Here is a 13,898-nt window from a genome sequence, read left to right on the forward strand (position 1 = left end):
ATTTTTGTGATAACTTTGCAAGTATTTGTTAATTCTTGAGTTTGAGAATCTCTTTAAAAATAATATTTAATATTCATAGCCTCATTAAGTGTAATGGAAATCCCTATTTTAAGTCTAGGAAAGAAAGCATTGTATATCTAAAAGGATAATTTCAAGTTTTGATAAGATTAATTTTCACTGGAAATGTTTTTATATACTGTTTTAGTTCTGTTTTATTTTTAACGGTTGTGTTTATGGTTTATTTTATATAAATTTTTATAATAAAATAATTTAAACACTATTATTTTCTTGAGTTATTTTCTCTTACTCAATGTTTATTTCATGCTCATTCAACTCTGCGTCAAATGTGTACTTTTTAACTGGATTTGGTCAAATACCACATTTTTATTCATTTCTGAAGAACTTTAATTTCAAATCTTGCCAAACTTATTTGTGAAAATGCGGTTACATTTTTGCCAGGCTGAATTCTGGTGCTTCTGCATCTGTCCGAATGCGGGGCCAAACCTTTCGAGTGTGGTTTGATGCAGCCTGTTTTCGGGGTGCTGAGACCTTCAAAACTGGGAGAACAGTAAAAACAACGGCCAAGCAGCCGCACCCCCTTCAGGTCCGTCCCATAGAATGAAGGGTGTTACGGCGCGTGTTTGGAAGCCAGTGTCTGTGGGCTCGCTCTGCAGCGAGGGGATCGACCGGGTGTGGAAACTCCGGGTTTTTGGTTCCGGATCCTTCAGGTGAGCGCAGGGTTCGTGGGCGGGGCCAGGGTGCGGTGGGCGGGGCCAGGGCGCTGGGGCCGGGGGCGGGCTCTCTGCCTCTGGTCCAATCGCGGCGCGACGCTCCGCAGGCCGGCGGCCGATTGGTGGTTGCCATAGCTCCCGGCGTCCGCTTGACAAGATGGCGGCAGAGGGGCGACGCGGGGTTCGGCGCGGCCTCTGGGCGCTTCCCGGCTTCTGAGGCGGCGCGGCTGGGTCTGCGGGCCCGGCGAGGGCCCGGACATGGGCTCGCCACCGCCGGCCGCCCTGCTCCTGCGGCTCCTCCTTGTGCTGGGCGCCCTGAGGCCGCTGCGGGGGGACCCGGGTGTGTACGGGCAGGGCCTGCAGGGCCGGGAGGGGAGGCGGGCGTCTCAGGGGCCAGACCCGCAGCCCCCACAGCGGGCGGGGAGCACCCGCGCAGGCATGGCCTCGGGGGCGACTCACTCCTCCCTGCCCCCTCCCCTCCCTCCCTCCCGCCCAGTCTTCCTCCCGGCTTTCATCCGCGCGTCCGGCCCTGTGGTCAGCGCGTCCCTGCTCGGAGGCACCGAGGACGTGGCCGTGTCCCTGTCGCTGCTGCAGGACCAGGCGGGTAAAGTGTCCGGCGCTTCCGGTGGGCAGGGTGGGTATTGGAGCGGACACTGGGGAGGGGGCTCCCCAGGGGTCCCCTGTGGCTGTCCACTTACGAAGTCAGGATGGGGAAGGGGTATGGGGATGGGGAGGGGGAGGGGGGGAGGGAGGAGGGAGGGGAATGGCAGATGGGGGTGGGGATGGGGGATGGGGATGGGGATGTGGAGGGAGGAGGGGGAGGAGGGAGGGGAATGGGAGATGGGGAAGAGGGAGGGGGGAAGGGGGATGAGGAAGGGGGAAGGGGATGGTGATGGGGGAATGGGGAAGGGGGATGGGGGAAGGGGAAAGGGGAGTGGGGGAAGGGGGATCAGGAAGGGGAAGGGGGATGGGGATGGAGAAGGGGAAGGGGGATGGGGATGGGGGAGGGGAAGGGGAAAGGAGGATGGGGATGAGGATGGGTGAAGGCTGATGGGAATGGGGGAGGCGGAGGGGAGGGGTGGGGGAGGGGGAATGGCTGATGTGGACCAGAGAGGACCCCACGGGAAAGCCTGCGGTCACAGTGCCTGGCATTCACCTCATCGTCAGGATAAAAGCAGTCATGTATTCTAGTCCCATTAGACAGATGGAGACACTGAGGTTCAGAGAGGCCGTCACTTGCCCAAAGTCATGCAGCCTTTAAGGGCCAGGCCCGGACTGGCGAGGGATTCCATCCATCTCGGGGGCACCCTCAGCCCTGGGCGACACGGCCTGCATGCTCTCCTCCCACAGGATCCTTGCCAGCTCCCACGTGCGGCGTGCTGAACAACGACACGGGAGACTGGAGTTTGGCTGTGACCCCCAGTGTGGTAAGGCCGGGGTGCAACCTCCTCGTGGCAGCCGCGAGGCCCATGTGCGGTGCTCTCTTACTTGGACGAGGCACACTGTCTCTCTCGGCGCTGGAAATACCGTCCAGCTGTGGGCTGTCAGGTCTAGCAGGCACCCATCCCGCCCGCAGGTCCTCACCCCGGGGCTCGGGGTCCTTGGAAATGGTGTGTGAAACCCTGGGGGGGGGTGCGTTTTCTCAGGAGAGGGGTGCCAGCTCCATCAGGTTATCGATGATTCTGTGACTCCAAAAAGCTTTCTAACCACTGACCTCATCCCACCCTTCCATTTAGTTCACGTTTGGTGGAGTGCCCGGTATGTGCAAGGCGTCAGCCCTAGGGTTTGTTTATTTTTATTTTTTAATGTATTTTTATTGATTTCAGAGAGGAAGGGAGGGGGAGCGAGAGATAGAAACATCCATGATGAGAGAGAATGATTGATCGGCTGCCTCCTGCACGCCCCACACTGGGGACCGAGCCCGCAACCCGGGCCTGTGCCCTGACTGGCATTGAACCCGGGACCCTTCAGTCTGCAGGCTGATGCTCTATCCACTAAGCCAAATCAGCCAGGGCAACTCTAGGGTTTATAGAGGATGAGAAAGACAGACTTTGCACCCCAGGTACTGTTTTCAGTACTTTTTAAAAAAAAATTTAAATTTTTTTGGTGTTTTCATCTTGCGCTGCTGGGATGCTAAACTAAAATGGGGCTAGACAAACTGCGTTAATTTCCCGACCCGTGTTGAGTGTTGAGCTTCCTGCGAGTGTGCGAACGCTGCTTCCTGTTACGGTCCCTGGGAGGCTGGGAACCGGGTTTGCATGTGGCCAGAGGTCGGGGGTGGGACGGAACGGAATCAGGGCCTCTGGGTGACAGTCCTCCTCCAGTTAAGTGAGCCGAGGCGGAGGGGTGATGGTGTGTTTTCCCGGAGGTGTTCTTACAATCGCAGGTGCTGAAAGGGACAGCGATCTGTTTCCTTCCAGAACGCGTTGGACGTGACCGTGAGGCTGAAGAGGGCTCCGCCCTCCTGTTCCTCTAACGAGACCGGCTCCTTCTCCGAGTCCCCATGCATCGTCCAGACCCTCCTGGTGTCAGCGTCGCGCAATTCGGCCTGTTTAGCACATCTGCTCATTCAAGTGGAGATTTATGCCAACTCTTCTCTGGCCCATAGTGCCTCAGGCAAGTGGAGGCTTTTTTTTTTTTTTAATCTGCATCTAAAGATATGCTTTTATTTATTTATTTTTTAATTTTCTTGTTTAGAGAGACGAAGAGAGAGAGAGAGAGAAAGGGAGAGAGAGACATTGATGTGAGAAAGAAACCTCGATTGGTTGCCTCCTGTACATGCCCCAACCGGGGGTTGAACCCGCAGCCCGGGCATGCGCCCTGACAGGGGTTTGGGATGATGTTCCGACCAACTGAGCCCCACCGGCCAGGGCACCCTTCTATACCTTTTAAAAAACAGCATGACGTCATCAAACAATAGCATAATTGATCATGAGTCAATTAATTTAAATATAAATTGGAGATTGTTCCATGTGAATACACCTAGTTTTGCCTCGTTCTTTTAACGGCTGCATTTTTATTCCCTTGTGTGAATACACCGTGGTTTCCTTCAACTGATCTCTTGGTGATGGCGGGAGAGCCATTTCAGCTTTTGTTGCGGTAACTGGTGCCGACAGCAGGCATCAGGGGAGATGGTCCTGTTTTCTCCCTTCCACGTGATGGCAGCGTTCTAAGGATGGAAGAGGTGCTGGTGGTGAAGGCTCCACTTGCATATTGTCTGACGTGTGGGTTTTCGCTGTGTCTTACGCACGGCTCACGTCAGGGACTCCTCGCTGGGAGTGTTGGGGGTGGGGGTCTGGGGAACAGCCCCTCGGCTTTCTTGTCAGCGTCAGAGCGTGGCAGTGCTTGTCGGGGGGTTCCTGGCTGAGCTTCTCAGCGTGTTCTTTGCAGATAACGTGACGGCCATCCCTGACCCGGTGCACCAGCCTCTGGGCCCGTGTCCCTGCAACCTAACCGCCGGGGCCTGCGACGTCCGCTGCTGCTGCGACCAGGTGCGCGCCCGCTCTGCTGCTCTTCTTCCTTTAAAATACGTTTTTACTGATTTTGCAGAGAGGGGAAGGGAGCGGGAGAGAGAGAGGAACGTGGATGAGAAACGTCAACATCGATGGGCTGCCTCCCTCGAGCCCGCAACCCAGGCGCGTGCCCTGACGGGGAATCAAACCTGCGCCCTCCTGGTGCTCCCTGCTCCTGTCTGTTTTCTTCCCAGGAATGCTCGTCCGATGTCACCGCGCTCTTCAGAGAGTCCTGTCTCACCGGCGTGTTTGGGGGGGACGTTAGCCCCCCTTTCGATCAGCTCTGTTCTGCGCGGAGGCCGCCCGGGGCCCCTGGCTGGTTTCCCTTCCTGTGTGTGCAGTCCTCGCTGGCCAACTCGCCCTTCCTCGGTTACTTCCACCACGGGGCTGTGTGAGTGTCCCCCAGCTGCCGGGGAGGGCGCTGCTCTCGGGGCCGGGGGCGGGGGCCACGCCACGTGGGCCCCGGAATGGGAATGTGGGTCCCATTTTTCATGCGATCTCTCCAAAGGCAAGGAGCTTAAATGATCCAGGTCTCGACTCCGTTCCAGACCCCAGTTAGTCAGTTTATTCCGTGTCAGAAAGAGTCGGGCCTCCTGGGAGAGAAATTGATGGATGCAGCACCACGTTCGTAGTGACGATCGGGGGTGGAGGGGCTCATCCGGGACTTGTAACTTTCCTCGCCTTCCTGGATTGTTGACATTTTACAACATTATTATTATTGTTAAAGTGAAATCCATGTGACGTACAATTAACCATTAACCACTTTAAAGTGTACAGTTCAGTGGCATTTAATACAAATATCATTTTGGTAATTAAAAAAGTAAAGAAGCCCAGCTGGTGTGGCTCAGTGGCTGAGTGTCGACCTATGAACCAGGAGGTCAGGGTTCGATTCCCGGTCAGGGCACAGGCCCGGTTGGGGCTCGATCCCCAGTGGGGGGCGTGCAGGAGGCAGCTGGTCAGTGATTCTCTCTCATCATTGATGTTTGTATCTCTCCCCCTCTCCCTTCCTCTCTGAGGAATTAAAAAAGAGCAAAGAATAAAATGCCAATGAGCAGTGGGTCTGGCAGGTAGGAGCTGAAAGTGTTAGTTAGTGGCATCTTTCTTGTTGACTCCCAGGTCCTCGAGGCCGCACGCCGCCGCCTTTGACGCGTATCTGCACACGGAGCCGAAGGACATGTCGGACTCGGGGTACAGACAGGGAGACCCCGTTATGACTGCCGCTCAGGCCTATCTCACTGTCCCTCAGGTACTAAGTTCCAGAGTAACGTGCTGCAGCCTTTTCTCACTGTTTCCCCCTGTTTTTAATTGAACTCCGATTGCTCTTAGAAATACCCCCTCAGTGACTTATCTTCCCCTATGGATCCTAGGCCCCCAGCTGCATACGGTGTCTGGATGTGTTTTCATAGTCACTCTTAAATGAGCCTCTCTCTTGGCTAAATCTCAATGTGACCTCAACAAAACCAAAAACAGTCTGTAAATTCCCGTCGAAGTAACTCATTCTTCACTTCTGTTAGTTTCACAGCCACTGTTATTTTTTATTTATTTTTAAAAATCTTTTTTGTGGAGAGTATTACCTAGGTCCTCCTTTCCCCCATTAACCTCTTCTAGCCGCTCCCGTCCCCCCGACAGCCTCGTCCTAGTGAGCGATCAGTATGTAATTGAACATATTCCAGAATGCTGGAACATGTTTTAAGGCCATAGAGAGTTTTATGTAAAATTTCCCCTTTTTTTAAGTTCAAAATTCTAAGGAAGAAATGTTTGTGGGAACAAAACACAGGTGTCTAAAGCCATGTCTGCTGTTCCCATGAGTCCACTTTACTGGTTTTAACAGAAGCCTGGTGTGAAGAGGGCGGGGAGTGATGTTGAGTGTGATCTCCTTTCTGCGAAGGAGATGGAGGGGAGGGGCTTCTTGGTTTCCCCGGAATAGTTCTCACTGACCAGCCCTCGGCTCCCACACTGACTAGCACGTTACCGAGGCCTTTGAGTAGACGGGTCAGCTGGCCAGTGGGCCAGCCGAGGGCACCAGCAGGGGGCGCGGCCGCGGGAGGAACCTGCTTCCGGCCGGGCCGTCGCCCTGTGTTTTCTGATTAGACCCGGTGATGAGTCTGCTGGTTTCCCCTCGCCCCCAGGTCTCCCTGGCTGGGCAGTGTGTGCGGGATGCCCCGGTGGGATTCCTGCAGAATTTTGACGTTCGCTGCATTACTGACCTCGACGCCTACAGGGAAGCAGGCAGCGTCCTGGACGCCGGGATAAAGGACGGCACTGCGGGAGGTACGCGCCGGTGCGGCCTGGACAAAGCCCGGACCGCGGGGCGAGGTCGGCTCTCAGCTCATGAGAACAGCAGTCACCGCCGGGAGCAGCTGGAAGTGTTTGAACTGCCATCGAGGAAGGCGCCCCGCGGAAGGTTAATTCATGTCTCCCTTTAGGCATCGTCATCCCACACGTGATCTATGAGGAAGCGGCGGACCTGGGCCAGGTCCTCGCCGGCGCAGGTACTCGGTGCCACACGCTGACGTCATTTCCACAGGCACCCGGACGGCGCTTCTTAGGAGTGACGTGCAGTCCTAGAGAACTACACTGTGACCCAGAGTGTCAGGAGCGTCACAACAACGAGGAAGCCCTCTGCCCCAGGATTGTGTTTGTCCCTGTCCGTCGCCCCTTACCTCACACTCAGCTTGTGACCTTGAACTAGCTCCCCATCCTGGGGAGCAACACTGCCTGCTGAAGGCGCTGGCACTCTCTAGTCTTTAATCAACGCCTAACGGAGCGTGTCCTCCGAGCCGTGAGCCTCGCCGCGGGGATGCAGGAATGAAAGGAAGGGTTCAGACCTCACGCAGGACCCTGCAGTGGCAGAGCAGGCGGCTGGCGCTGCCCTGGTGGGCCCCCCACAGACCTGAACGGAAGTCGCGTGCGGTGCTCTCACTGATAACACTGTTCTTTCATTCGCAGAGACACTGTTAAGTCCCGGATCAGCCCCCAGAAACGTGACTGTGGAGGGACATTATCTCTTCCGATGGAATAACCGTACCATCAGTGAAATGCATGTCAGGATTATCTGGGCCACAGTGCATGCCCTCCAGAAAGGTGACTGGGCGCAGGGCAGCAGGGCGGCTTTCGTGTTTACATGTGGCGTTTTTTTCCTCTTCCGTCAAGATTCTCATCATTATAACATTAGACAAAATCGATTGTTTGTTATTTGTATTTGTGATTTGACTTAAAAAAAGGCGAATTTGTTTGCATGTCAAAATGCAGTCACCAGGTAAAGCAACTCCACTGTGGGCGGTCACTTCTTTTCCTGGGGAGGTGGCGCCCATCTCTCTGCCGTTTTGTTTTCTTTCTAGGAACCATGACACAGAGATTTACAGTCAAGTTTTTAAGCTATAACAGCGGCCACGAGAAGGAAAGATCTGGAAACCCAGGTAAGAGTACATGCCAGTCACCCATCTCACAAGCATTTCGGCCAACACTCCTGCCCGTGGCATCAGATGCCTAACTGTCCAGGTTTAGCTTGTGGTCTGACCTTTCTCTTTCTCGTGGGTGACCCTGTGTTCTTTTCCCAATAGCAATATGGTGTTTGGTTTTGTTTTTCGCACAAAGTGTCGTAGATAGTAATAAGCTGCTATAAATTGCTAGACATTCTCTTTAGCTCCTGGCTTTTGAAAAAGAGATAAAACAGGTAAAATGTTGCTGAAATAAGTGTTTTTTAATAAGTGTGTTTTTACTGATTTTTAGAGAGAGAGGAAGGGAGAGGGATAGAGAGATGGGAACATTGATGATAGAGAACCATCAGCAACAGCTGCCTCCTGCAGGCCTTGCACTGGGGATCGAGCCCACAACCCGGGCATGTGTCCTGACCAGGAATCGAACCGTGACCTCCTGGTTCACAGGTCGACGCTCAACCGCTGAGCCATGCGGGCTGGACTTAAATGAGCTTTTTAAGAGAATACGCTGCAGAGGATGGGCCCCTCACCAGGGGCTGTGAGCTCCCGTCCTGTGGAGTGCTCTGTGTTTATGCGCAAATAGACCACCATGCGTTTGGCATAGCTGCCACGGGAATGCGGGGCCGTGGCCGTGGCCGTGGCCATGGCTGTAACCGGGAGGTGTCTGACGGGGCCTCCAGAGGTGGGTTGGCTCGCTTGGCATGGCTGGGAGCGGGCCCTGCCCAGCCGTGGGGTTGAGCTGACCCGCTGGGGAATGGGGGCTCCTCGGCTGCGCCTGCTTTCCCAGCCCCTCCGATGAGCCCCAGGCCCGTCACTCACGTGGATTCACTGAGTGGCCTGCTCAGTGGAGTGATCCCACCGGGGCACTTGCCCGCCCGCCACCTTTCAGAGTCTCTTTAGCATTTATCTCTAAGTCACAGGCATCTTCGCCGGAACAGGTGAAGGTCGCAGCCCCGCCCGCTGTCTCATCGCGCTCCTGTGCTGCTGACCGGCGGCCTGACCTGTGACCTCCTGCTTGCTGTGCGTCTAGGTTACCAGCTGGGCAAGCCGGTGCGCGCCGCACACGCCGGGAGGAAGGACCCTGTGGCGGCCGTGAGCCTCTGGCAGCCAGGTAATCTGCTGGGCGTCGGCTCCTCCGGAAGCCGGTGCTGGGCCTGCTGAATCGAACAAGTAATTGGTGGCTTTAAAGGTCAGCTGCGGTATTTAGCTGCAGGGGAGGTGGTTTCTTGTGGCTTGTCATCCTTTTGTTTAGCGCAGACAGTAAGAGGGGGGACTCCTTTTTCTTTTACAGCCGGGAGGGGTCTGTGTGCGTCGGCAACTCTCAGACCCGTGTTATTCGGAGAAAACGCGCTCTCGGGGTGCCTCCTGGAGGTGGGCATCGAGGAGAACTGCACTCGGCTCCGGTGAGTGCCGCGGGTCCGCTTCACATGAGGTCGCCGGCACCTCCCAGACCACGCGGTGTGCAAAGTTAGGGCCTGAACACAGCTGGTGGGAAAGCCAGCGCGAGCGATGAGCACACGCCCACTTCCCACAGGTTCGGCGATTCAGGCGTGCAGTGAGGGAAGTAGCCGTCTGTCGCGGGAGTAACGCCATTGCACCCGCATGTACACAAATTCCTCGCTGGCGTTTGCGGGTCCCCTGGAGCCCAGCGCTCCTAGAGCCAGAACCAGGGTCTCGCCAGGTGCAGTTGGGGGGTCGATGTGTGACGATGCCCACACCCTGTTGTGTGGCACAGAAAGGCCTTTCCGCTGCCTGGTGTCGCTTGGGGAGGGCACTTTCAGAGACGCGGGCACTTCCTCTTTTACTGAAGTGAAATCACACAGCGGAATCAGTCATTGAAAGCGAACAGGTCAGTGGCGGTTAGTACATTCATGATGTGCGGCCATCACTTGTTTGGTTCCGAAGCATTTTCATCTGCGAACGGAAACCCTCCCCTGCCCTAGTGGCCTGGAGACCCCGAGAGTCAGGACTTCGGGGTGAGACCAGCTGCCGGCCACGCACTGGGAAACGTCTTGCTCTCTCGCAGGGACAAGGCTGCGGAAATACTTGATTCATTAATACAAGCAACTCACGTTGCAACGAGAGGCAACTCCGACTACCGGGACCTTGGTGACGGCTGGCTGGAGATCGTGGGTAAGTCAGGCTGCACCCGTGGAGTGAGGGGCGTGGCTGCTGGGACTGCAGCGCCCCGCCCAGCAGGTCCTCTGCCTCTGCTGGGCCCAGCTGACACTTGCGGGGGGTTAACGCTCCTTTTTCTCTTGCTCGTGATGCCTTTTTTGTGTCTAAAAAAGGAAATCCACAGGAAGGTCAAGTTGCCCCGTGGTCTTAGGAGCCAGCAGTGTCTGTAAAGGTAGCGGGAGTGGGTGTGAGGGTGCTCATTTCAGTTTGCGTTGTTATTCTTGGTCCCAGGAATATGGGCAGTTGAGAACTGCCTTAGTGATTTAAAAAAGCAGTTTTGTTAACTTAAAAGGTGCTAGAAAATATTCTAAGTGAACGGAGCCAGGCACCAGTGCCCACCCCTGTGGGAGCCCATCCCCCATCCGCAGCAGCGTCCAGACCTGGAGACAGAAAGCAGATGAGTGGTGGCTGGTGGCCAGGCCAGGCGGTGGGAGACAACAAGGGATGATGGTTCCTGAGCACAGGACTCTTTCGAGACACATTGATTGGGTGCCTCTCGCGCGCTCCCTGACCTGGGCTGGGATCAAACCTGCAACCCAGGTACAAGCCCTTAACCGGGAATGAAACCCACGCACCAAAGAACCACTGAGCCACACCAGCCAGGGCTGCCTTCATGCTGTCCCTCCGAGGTCACGAAGCTCAGCGGGCTGGGACTTCTCACCTGCCAGCTCCGGGCATTTTACTGCAACGGCTCAGCATTTCTGCTGCAACTCTGGGTGGATTTCAGTGAGCACCGTGGAACCAAATCATGATTTTTGGTGTTATTATGTGGGCCAAGGGCTCTAAAATTCCAGTGACTGACAATGTATAAGGAAACATGTCGAACACAAGGGGGGATACCGTATGGGATGACAAATAAATAAGAGCCCCTGAGAGATGGAAGCCTCATTCATGTGCTTCCTGTCTAGTATTTCCCATTTTTACAGTATCCGGGGATTGTAGAAAAACTGTCATTTTTCTTCCCCAAATGCAGCCGCCCCCGACCCAGGCGCAGACCCGGCTGGTGGCAGCGGGAAGGGCACCTGCACGGAGGTTCCTGCGCAGCTGAGCATCCGCATCCTCACCTGGGACGCGGGCACTGTGGAAGGCATCACCCAGCAGGAGATCCTGGGCGCAGAAAAGAGGTCTGAGGCATCTGCTTGGGTGCGGTTCAGAGGCAGGAGCGCAGAGGGCGCCCCAGAAACAGGGACACAGGGACACGCCAACTTAGAAGCTGAGGGTTTCCTTGCAAATCGCTGCTATCAGCCACGTGTGTGAAAAGGGAAATGTGTCGGCCGTGCTGGTCATGGCAACAGCTGTGTAACGCGTTCTCCTGGCGAGCACATTTGAAAACTCACACAATACAAACGGGGTAACTTTTTTTAAAAATATGTTTTTATTGATTTCAGAGAGGAGGGGAGAGGGAGAGAGAAACTTCGATGATGAGAGAGATTCATTGATTGGCTGCCTCCCGCACGCTCCACACGGGATGGAGCCTGCAACCCGGGCCTGTGCCCTGGCCGGGAATCGAACAGGGACCTTCTGGTTCATAGGTCGAAGCTCAGCCCCTGAGCCCCGTGCCAGGCAGGGGTAAGGTCTTTGACAGACTCCTGGGTTATGCTGTCAGTTGCCTGGAGTCCTCAGGTGACGGAGTGAGCCGGCGTGCTGCCTGTGCCATCTCTCCTACAGGGTCTCCTCGGTGACCTGGCGGCCCCAGTGCGGGCTGACGTGTGAGCAGGTCGGCCTCTTCCCCCTCAGTGCCTCCGTCCAGTTCATTCAGGTCCCTGCCCAGCTGCCCCGGCCCCTGACCAGGTAGGTCACTGACCTGGTTGGTATTTTTTAGGAAGAAAAATACAGATCTTTGAAAGTAAATGTATTTCTTTAACTTGGATACTTCTCACCAAAAGGATGCTTTGTGGCAGCTACTGTAATCTTCTAAAATGTTTTCTAGATTCCAGATCAATTTCACAGAGTACGACTGTGACAGAAACGACGTGTGTTGGCCGCAGCTTCTGTATCCCTGGACGCGGTATTACCAAGGTAGGGCACAGCCGATTTCCGGAATGGGTATCGTTATGTCCTGTGTACAAGTTTAAAAAGAAAAATGCCACTTAAAAATGATGGTTATGGTCCTGGCCAGTGCGGCTCGGTTGGCTGGGCGGCGTCCTGAGCGCTGAGCGGTTGCCGGCTCGATTCCCGGTCAGGCACCTGCCCGGCTGGCGGGCTCAGTCCCCTGATGATGTTTTTCTCTCACTTAAATGTCTCTCTCTCTCTCTCCCTTTCCCTTCCTCTCTCTCTCTCTCTCTCTCTCTCTCAAAATCAACTTAAAAAAGACCTTTGTTAATGGTGTGGCTGATTTCTATCTCAATAATTACAAGCGAGTGGAGCAGGAAGAGCGTGGCTTACCTGATTCACTGTCTTGCAGGGGAGCCTTACGCTCGGTGTGTGGCCAAGGGCTTGCTGCTGGCCGCCTTCTCCGCGGCGGCCCTGTTCCTCAGTGACCCCTGGACCAGAGGACGCAGAGCGTGACCTCCCGCCACTCCGGGCCCTCAGACCAGACGCTCCCTCCGCCGATGTGCTGCACTCCGCGTGCTGTTTGAATGAGTGGAGGATTTTGTTTTTGTGGGAAACGCTCGCCAAGCACTCTGTGGGTCTCATTCACCTACGGAGCCATCCAGGCGGGCATCTCGCTGCCGGGCCAGACTGAGCAGCGTGCACGAGGGTCCGGGCCTGCCTCCTGCTTATGAGAAGCGTTCGTTTATCCCAAATTACTCAAAGTCACAGGAGCTTTGGTCCAAATATGTTATTTGTACCTTAGAGACAATTATTTCAACTTTTTATATACAGTGTCCCAAAAAATGTGTACACTTTAACAGCTGATAGCTCAATTTTTGAAAATGAAATGTATTTTAATAAACACTGCCTTTATGATCATCCAACATGTGTGTGTGCATTTTGCATTTTTTTCAGGGCACCCTATGTTTCTGTGGAATTGATGGAAAGACCTTAAGTTTCCAAAAAAAAAAAAAAATTAGCTCCAAGGATCACAGGGTCCGTACGGTAAAAACAGGCCGTTCTCGGTGAGGACAGTTCCTCCCGGGCGCCTGGCAGGGGTCAGGTCGCATTGTGCGCGGGGAGCGAGGCCTTCACCGCCAGCGCGTCTCGGAGCTTTCTTTGTGGCCGGATAAGCGGAGTCCCTGCACTGGAGGGACCGGCACACGTCGTACACCTGGTTTTGAGGTCCTTGTAGAAGCTGAACACTGTCTTGTCGCAGGGAAGGGACCGCCCACCGGCTGGCTGGCTGCAGGGAGTCAGAGTCGAAGGCAGCCAGTGCAGCTGGCGCTGGGAAATGCGCTAGAAACTCCTAATCGGCTGGTCACTGATCTGACTGTGTTGGGGGGACTCTACGTCAGGGAAACACTCGCGCGGCGGTACCGTATGGGCTTTATGGTCTTTTCTATGCATCTGAGAGAGAGGGGGGCTGTTCCCACCCGGCCCTTGTCCCTGGAACTTACTTTGGGGGGAAACTGGCAATAAACAGACGAGGATTCCAGATGGCGGGAGGTGCGTGAAGGAACTAAACCAGGGATGCGGCGGGCTGGGCGGGGCGGGGCCGGCCGCTCAGGAGGTGACATTTGGGCTGAGCCCCCAGGAGCCAGCCTGGAGAAGGCCGGGCGGGGGGTCAGCAAGGTGGCGGCACCGGCCGGGAGCCAGGGCAGGCGGAGGGAGGGGCCCCATACCGCGGGGTCTTGCTGGTCGGGGAGAAGTTGGGGGTTTTGCTCGAAGGGCGGTGGGAGACGCCCGGGGCGTTAAAGAGGGGCCGCGCGAGGTCTGGGCCCCGTCAGGTCACTGGGTGCTGGGTGCTGGGTGCAGGGCTGTGCGCGGAAGACACGTGCCGGTCCGAGCCTGCTCCTGATCTGCTCGGGGACGGCCCCCGAGAGGAAAGCCGCCGCCAGCACCCCGTGCCGCCGGTGTGGCTCCGTGGGTGCGGGTGTCCTGAGACGGTCCGATCTGCGGAGACGGAGCCCCGGTTGCGGGCCGCTGCGGGCGGCGTTGAT

General features: G+C 55.6%; 1 protein-coding gene across 1 annotated transcript; it reads left to right on the plus strand.

Moving 5' to 3' along the window:
* Nucleotides 1-867: 867 nt before the first annotated feature.
* On the plus strand, nt 868-12,778 carry TCTN2 (tectonic family member 2). The gene is made up of 18 exons (XM_081114239.1): nt 868-1,071; nt 1,228-1,335; nt 2,082-2,158; nt 3,152-3,347; nt 4,122-4,222; nt 4,438-4,634; nt 5,360-5,489; nt 6,373-6,514; nt 6,670-6,735; nt 7,193-7,327; nt 7,585-7,662; nt 8,714-8,794; nt 8,975-9,086; nt 9,710-9,816; nt 10,835-10,985; nt 11,530-11,652; nt 11,792-11,880; nt 12,266-12,778. The coding sequence occupies exons 1-18, from the start codon at nt 990-992 to the stop codon at nt 12,367-12,369; spliced, it is 2,079 nt and encodes a 692-aa protein (XP_080970365.1). The 5' UTR covers nt 868-989; the 3' UTR covers nt 12,370-12,778.
* Nucleotides 12,779-13,898: the final 1,120 nt, after the last annotated feature.

This window comes from Myotis nattereri (genome assembly GCF_964212035.1).
Source record: "Myotis nattereri genome assembly, chromosome: 19".
Taxonomy (NCBI): domain Eukaryota; kingdom Metazoa; phylum Chordata; class Mammalia; order Chiroptera; family Vespertilionidae; genus Myotis; species Myotis nattereri.